General features: G+C 36.9%; 1 protein-coding gene across 1 annotated transcript; it reads right to left on the bottom strand.

Annotated features, from left to right (window-relative positions):
* Window positions 1-201: 201 nt before the first annotated feature.
* LOC107572167 (claudin-7-A) lies at window positions 202-7,170 on the bottom strand. The gene is made up of 4 exons (XM_016258578.1): window positions 6,732-7,170; window positions 1,610-1,774; window positions 1,288-1,372; window positions 202-943 (listed from the first exon to the last, which is right to left on the bottom strand). The coding sequence occupies exons 1-4, from the start codon at window positions 6,952-6,954 to the stop codon at window positions 775-777; spliced, it is 642 nt and encodes a 213-aa protein (XP_016114064.1). The 5' UTR covers window positions 6,955-7,170; the 3' UTR covers window positions 202-774.
* Between the last annotated feature and the right edge of the window lie 542 nt (window positions 7,171-7,712).

The following is a 7,712-nucleotide window of genomic DNA, read 5'->3' on the forward strand; positions in this document are numbered from 1 at the left end:
GACCCACTACCCAAGTTTCTTTTCTTTGAAACAGAAAAACCAACCTAGTTGTTTTCTTCATTGAAACACTGAGGGCTCAAAGCAATCTGTGAGTGTTTGTGCTGGCACTAGATTCCTACAGTCCTCCATTTCCAAAACTCCCAGAGAGTTGTAAATACATTATCTATTTGAATTTTTGGACAACTGATGCAAATGAAAAAACCCCCCCATGATGTTCAGGATCTTTTTTGACCATCTGCAATTACATGAAATTACATAACAGTTGCTCAAATGAGTATTAAAAAGGTTAGCATTTCTGTGGGATAAATACTCAAAAACAAATTGTCTTAAAATCTTAAAAATAAAAAATCTGCCTCCATTTTGAGCAACACCTGCTTATTGTGTTGGTTATAGTGCTCCATAGTGGGCACTTTGAAAACACCAACATATATGACCCACTACCCAAGTTTCTTTTCTTTGAAACAGAAAAACCAACCTAGTTGTTTTCTTCATTGAAACACTGAGGGCTCAAAGCAATCTGTGAGTGTTTGTGCTGGCACTAGATACCTACAGTCCTCCATTTCCAAAACTCCCAGAGAGTTGTAAATACATTATCTATTTGAATTTTTGGACAACTGATTGCCCTTTTTATAATGGGACATTAGACAGTTTGTAAACTGTTGTCTTTCTCAGTGACAGCTGTCCAACTTTCATTATTCAGTTCATTATTTTGTTGAAGAAATTTTTCACCTTCTGAAGTTGGTGCAGTATCTGTCCAGTGGGGGGCACTCTTGGTCACACATACTCTTTGTTGTTGCTGCTGCTGGCAGACCGTGCAGAGTTACTTTTAGGATATTTTGACACTTGTTTACTTCGAGGGCAAGAGGCAGCCAACATGGCTCCACCGAGAACATCAAGAAATGACCCGCCCCAAGCAATGAAAATGGCTGCTCCAAACTCAAACCTAAAGAAAAAAAGAAAAGGTCATATGGGAAAAGTTGTGAAAATTATACATTATTATTATTATTATTATTTTGTTTTTACTATATAATTGCTTTTGGCCAAAGTTCTAGAATGTTTCTTAACCCTGTTCCTGGATGCTTCCAACACTGCACTTTTTTTAATGTTTCAATAATCGAACCCACCCAATTTAACTCATCAACACTAGTAGAAGTGCTCCAAGAACTTCTACTAGGGGTGTGTCAGTTAAGGAAGACATCCAAAACGTGTCTTTTTGGGGGACCTCCAGGAACAGAGTTTGGACACTCTGCTCCAGAAATTGTGCAAAGTAAAATTCCTTGTGCTCACTTGGTGTTGACTGGAGTGAAAGGGTTGTAGAAAGCTCGGATCACGTTGTGGGCAAACCATGAGCAGGCAACAACTGCACAGAGGGCTGTAGGAACAAAATACAGAAACTGTTTAAAAGAAAAAGATTATAATAATACAGAAGATCTTTCTTTGTTTGCCAATATCTTCAAAGTATTAGCATTAGCTACCCTGTTTTTTAAATGATGTTCATTGACCCACAGACTGAGCAAAGACTGATGTTATATAAGAGCGGTTCAAACATGGTTCACTGTAAACTTGCATGAACAGTCTGTCTCAGCATCTCGCTCACACATACACTCACCTCCCACTAGCAGTATGATGCCCCCTGTCATGGCCGTGCGAGCCTTGCGAACTTTGTCATCAGCTCCACAAGTGGTGCACTTCATGCCCATGCAGGCCACACCAAGACCGGCAATGGACACAATGATACCCACAATCATCAAAGCACGGGTAGCTTGAAGATCACCTGCAGCAGACAGATAGAGAAGGACAGAGAAAGACAGTGCATTAAACAGATGCAGATTGTGCTTTTATTGAGAGTTTCTACACTAAAACTAGATGTTGAGATCTTAACAACTGTCAGTCATACAAATGGCCAAACCACCAGGAAATAGCTCTTAAATAAGTTTAAAATCATATATAATATTAAATGATAAATGAAATTGTACAAATTGTACAACAACCATATTGTAAATAATAATAATTTCTAAAATAATAATTTTCTTCTCAAAAACTGGATGTTGAGTTCGTAACAACCATATTATAAGTAATAAAGAAAATAATTGAATATTATACAATATTGAATTATTTATTTATAGTGCTGTCAAACGATTAATCACATTCAAAATAAAAGTTTTTGTTTACATAATATGTGTGTGTACTGTGTATATTTATTATGTATATATATATATATATATATATATATATAAATATATTTATAAATAATATAAATTATATGAATATACATATATGCATGTAAATATTTTCAAAATATATGCATGCATGTGTGTGTATTTATATATACATAATAAATATACACAGTACGCACACATATTATGTAAACAAAAACTTTTATTTTGGATGCGATTAATCGCAATTAATCGTTTGACAGCACTATATTTATCATTTAAATTAAATTATAACAAAAAGTTTTTACTTCAAAATATTGAGTTTCTATATCCAAAACTGGATATTGAAATCTAACCATCAGTCCCGCAAAAGGCCAAACCACCAGAATCATTTAATATAATATATAACTAAAAGTATTATTTACTTTTCTTAAATGTGTCATTTGTATTAATTTACATTAAATCATAACAAAAATTCTTGCTCTGCAGTTGCTGAAGTGTTCAGTGTGTAATTTTCACAAAAATCTGAGCACTAGTAATAGTGACGCTTGCCTTGGCACATCCACTAACTAATTGTGCACTGTTAAAAAATAATGCAGCTAAAAAAAGTATATATAAAAACAGTTAGGCAATAGAGCTAAAAGAGAGAGCAAGAAGCCATTGACAAGAACCAGTCTGTGCCAGTGCAATCCTGTACATGTGCACACAAACCCCACCAAGAGAGGAGGTTAAAAAAGGGAACGTGCAAGGGGCAGGGGTCCAAGCTGTAGTGAAGCGGAAGAATTATTCCACTCCTTTATTCATTAAAACACAATGAGGAATCTCCTGCCAGGCACAGAAAACAGGCAGCAGTGGAATTCAGCAGGTCACCCTTCATCCTCCTGTTTTCTCTCTTGTCTTTTGGTCCTCCCCCCATCCTAATTCAACCTGCTGTCAGGTGCAGTTCCAGCTGGTTTCAGCTGGAAGTGTCCAGTGTTGGGGAAGAAGCTACTCTTAAACTGTAGCAAGTTAAAGTAGTTAAGCTACAGTCAAGCTACCCTTCTGGAAAAGTAGCTAGCTACACTACAAGTTTCTACCAAAAAGTAGCTAGCTACATTGAAATTTTTTTCACAACGACGTATATTAAATAACTGAGTAAGTGTTAATGACGAATGTTTTAAAGGGGTCATATGATGCGATTTACAAGCTCTTGGTGCATAAAGAAGATCTGTAAAGTTGCAAAGACTAAAGTCCCAAATCCAAAGAGATATTCTTTATAAAAGTTAAGAGTCAACCACGCCTACCTAAAACGGCTCATTCTAACACGCCCTCACATGTCTACGTCACTATGTGGAAATATTAGCATAATGCCGCCCAAATGTGCAAGCAAAGAAAGAAGGCGTGGTTTCAGGAATAGCAGTAGTGTTGATGCAGCCATGTCAGGGAGACGCTGTGTGTTTCAGTGTGAAAGCAAAAGCGCTTTATTTGGCCTTCCGGAAGTAGATGCAATTAGGAATCATTGGTTAAGATTTATTTACAACAGAACAGCACAACCCAGATGTTCGATTTTGTGCAACGAATTTTATGGATGACAGTTTTTTGAACCTAGAAAAGTACAAGGCTGGCTGTGCACAAAGGCTATTTCTAAAAAAAAAAAAAAGGGTAAATTCCGACTTTGCTATGACAATCTGGCGCTTCTGAATCAGCGACTGTAAGTATGTTTTGTTATTAGTTTAAGTATTTGCGCAGCGCAGAGTAACGCGCCGTGTGTGTGTGTGTGAGGGGAACAGGGTCACATCACAGTAGAGTGACCAATCGCAATGCACTGGGTCAGCTGGCCAATCAGAGCAGGCTGCGCTTGTCAAAGGAGGGGGCTTTGTTGAAAACGACGCGTTTGAGAGAGGCGGGGCATAGAGGACCTACAATAATGTACAGTATTTGAAAAATAATGTGTTTTTTGAACATTAAAGCATGTCAACATATTCTGTTACACCAAATACACCAAATAATGATCTTTAAAATAGCATCATATGACCGTTTTAAGTAAAATATTTGATATTTAAAACAACAATGCAATACAATTATGATGTCAAAGACTATTGTTTTATTACACACAATATTTAAATATCTCAGACTGTCAAAAGTCAAAGGGCAAAATTCCAACAAATTTAGCATTGCAATAAAAAATTTTTTTTATTTAAATTGTTTAAATTAAGCACACAGAAGCATTTTCTCAAAAATATGGCAAGAAATTATATTGAATTCTGAACAACCACTCACCTGCGGCTCTGACAGGGAAAGCACTAACAGGTGTGGTTCAAGCTGCACGATTTGGGGAAAATAATCTAATTGCGATTTTTCTGGTTAAAATAGTCACTTTAAACTTCTATTTTTTAAAAACAAATAAAAAACCCCCCTATATAATTAGATAAAAATTCATGATAACAATACTCATTTTATTTTACAGAAAACTATTGTTTAAAAAAAACTGCAGGGTTATAGTTACAGGCAGCCTATAACTGTACATCATATGATACTGTTATGATAAAAATCTTTGACAGTAATTCTTAATTTTTATCAGGAAGTATGTAAAATTAAAAACGAAGTCCATGTATTTGAGCCTTTTATGCAGCTACTGTGTGGGGAAAAACAACCCCTGTACACTTTTGCACTGGAGAAAAACATGTATTATCATATGTTTACTTCAAATTTCTTTAGAGAGGTGTTATTTTTCCTATTTATAACCAAAATAGGACTGAGTGTGCAATACTAAGCGCTGAAAACATGTAATGTCTGTTTCATTTATACTGGCAGCCAGAGGGCACCCTTGCGCGGAAACTCCACATATTCATCACAGAAGTAATAGAACTCATGATGCTCTAGGAAATCCCTAATATGGTTGTGGCTAGAAGGGATACAGCAAAAACCGGAAGCTAACAATAAATTGAATTTTCTACCTATTAGATTTTGTTTTATTAAAGTTAACACATACCCCAACCCTAAACCTACCCCTTACAATAATGCAAAAATAGTAATTATTGTTGTACAGTGTGAGAAAAATTATGCTATATTGATGTGCGCATGCCCAGTAGTTTTTGCTGTATCCCTTCTAGTCTTAACCCCCTAAAATGGACAAAGGTATCCAGCTATCGCTGAATAAAAAGAATATAGAAACGCTTGAACTGATTAAACAAAGACAACAAACCCACGACAGCGACAATATATGGTTTATCTGTGTTCTTCAAGCCATCTCGGGTATTTTCATAATAATGAAGTAAATTTATAATCCATTTGCTAATCGACATAGTCTTTATTACAGTATAGAATATATTTTCTGCCTCAATCTGTGATAAGAAGCCACATCAGATCCGAAAATAAAGTTATTTCAAACTCTTGACTGATGTTGTGGAGTAAAATTATGTTATTAAATGTTCTCTTTTGTTGGATATCGGGTTTATTAACACTTTTCATTAAGTTTGGCGCGTGTTGTTTTTTTCAACGACTCAAACTCACAGCGCTTGCAGAGATGAGCATCATTTACTACTGATTCCGCGTGATATACAGCACCAATAGATGGTGGTAATGCACTGGTTTAGTATGAGATCTTGTAAGACGACGCAGCGCTGCTCAGTCTGTAGCAGGTTCACAAAAGAGAATCAAGCTATTGTCGCGCTACCCCGCTATTTGCTGGAAAAAGTAGTTAGCTACTAGAAAAGCTACTTTGTTTTAAAAGTAGCTGAGCTACTGTCAAGATATACTGAAAATTTTAGTTACATTAGTAGCGTTGATACTCGTAGCTAGCTACTCCCCAACACTGGAAGTGTCCTGTAGTTTTCTCAAAAATAACCTCTGAGGTTCGGCACAGAGCCCCCTCAGTAAATACATCAATTCAAGGAGTGAACCACAAGAGCAAAATCACATTTTTTAACAGCCTGTTAATCTGTGTTTCTGCAAACTCTGAAGAGGGATGTGAGGTTGTGGTTTCCTTTACAGCCCTAAACTGAAGCACTCAATTCAATGAATAAACTCATAATTCATTACTGGTAGTTGGGTGTGTTAATAAAAATACTTTGGCAACTATAGAAACAATGGATTACGTTCTTCCTGGAGAAGCAGGGGCTGATGTCACCATGGTTACCTGTCCTGCCTGATTACATTACAGTTATACAGTAGATTCAAAGTCCCACTGGCGAGGCCAGCATCCATTAATCAAGCACTGGCTGGGAATAGCACCAGTGTTTATTTGAGAGTGTGTGTGAAGAGTTGGAAACTACGGCTTCCAATGCCAGAGAATTCCAATAAACACCTACAGTACAGATATACAGTATATTACAGGGCAGGCACTTGATCAATTTATGTACACAATGGATCAAATTTGTGATTTAGTAGTGTGTTTTTAAATCAACCATTGGGATTTTCTACATTCTATAATCACAGGTCATTAAAATAAATACTGTAAGAGAAAAAACATGCTCACTGGAGTGGGAAAAAAATATTACATACAGCTTTTCTATCAATTTCTCTATTTTTCTTTTCTTTTTAAAAGAAAGACCAAACAGACATTCTGATATATAGATAGATAGATAAGACACTCACTGTCTAATTGTAGAATGGAGTCGTAGATTTTGCACTGAAGCTGTCCGGTGCTCTGAAACGCGCAGGACATCCACAGTCCCTGGTAAGTGGCCACTGCCGTGATAATACTGTCCCCTACGTACGCGGACATCTTCCACTGCGGGAGGATGGTGCCCACGATCAGTCCAACGATGCCAGTCAGAGAGAGACCAAATCCAAGCAACTGAACGCCCGAGTTGGCCATATTTTTGACACTTAATGGCCACCTGAGCAACAGCTGGCACTAAACTTCGTCTGACTCCGCTCACCGCACCTGTCACTCTCTGAAGAACCGCTCCGAAAAAAACTGTCGATGAAGTTGAGAAAGTGACCAACTCACCGAGGAAAAACAGCAGTCTGTCAGTCAGCTGGCGGTGTTTGCCAGTCGAAGTGCTGCGTAAAATACAGATGCCGAAGTGTAGTCTTGGGGGAATGAGAGGGTAACGGCTGGCTGGCGCGCGACGCCCGTTGTGCCGTGCCCGGTGTCGTGACGTCACACAACATAGAATCGCTCACATCATCTTCACTTAAGTTTTAAACTTTGGTTATCCTACACAAAACATCGGGTAGCAAACTTGTTTAACAAGTTTACATTTTCTCTGTAACATTCTTCCAGACAAGTGTTTTAAAGAAGGAAACCCGCTTTCACCAAAAAACAATCATCGTAAATCATAAGTAGGCTATGACATGAAAGTCTAAATTATGAGACTACGTGTCAATTAGTAAAAAGAAAGTCGAAATTATGACAAAAAAGTTAATTATGATTTCAGTTGGCAGAAATGGGGTTGCATAAAACAAACACTATTGTTGTTGTTCTTAGCCTAATTATAGCAATTAATTAAGCCTATTATTATTATTATTTTGCATGCTTTAATTTACATTGACAGATTTAAAAAAAACTTCCATTTTTGTTTGTTTCCTTATGTATGCTTATAAATAATTCTTCCAGACAAGTGTTTTTAA

Source organism: Sinocyclocheilus grahami, unplaced genomic scaffold (assembly GCF_001515645.1).
Source record: "Sinocyclocheilus grahami isolate Dianchi unplaced genomic scaffold, SAMN03320097.WGS_v1.1 scaffold1710.1, whole genome shotgun sequence".
In the NCBI taxonomy this organism is placed as follows: domain Eukaryota; kingdom Metazoa; phylum Chordata; class Actinopteri; order Cypriniformes; family Cyprinidae; genus Sinocyclocheilus; species Sinocyclocheilus grahami.

Coding starts and splice junctions, on each gene's coding strand:
- LOC107572167 (XM_016258578.1), bottom strand. CDS start 6,954: ATGGCCAACTCGGGCGTTCAGTTGCTTGGATTTGGTCTCTCTCTGACT. Junction 1,775..6,731: donor CTCCATTCTACAATTAGACA/GTGAGTGTCTTA, acceptor TGTCTGCTGCAG/GTGATCTTCAAGCTACCCGT. Junction 944..1,287: donor TTCACTCCAGTCAACACCAA/GTGAGCACAAGG, acceptor TTTTTTCTTTAG/GTTTGAGTTTGGAGCAGCCA.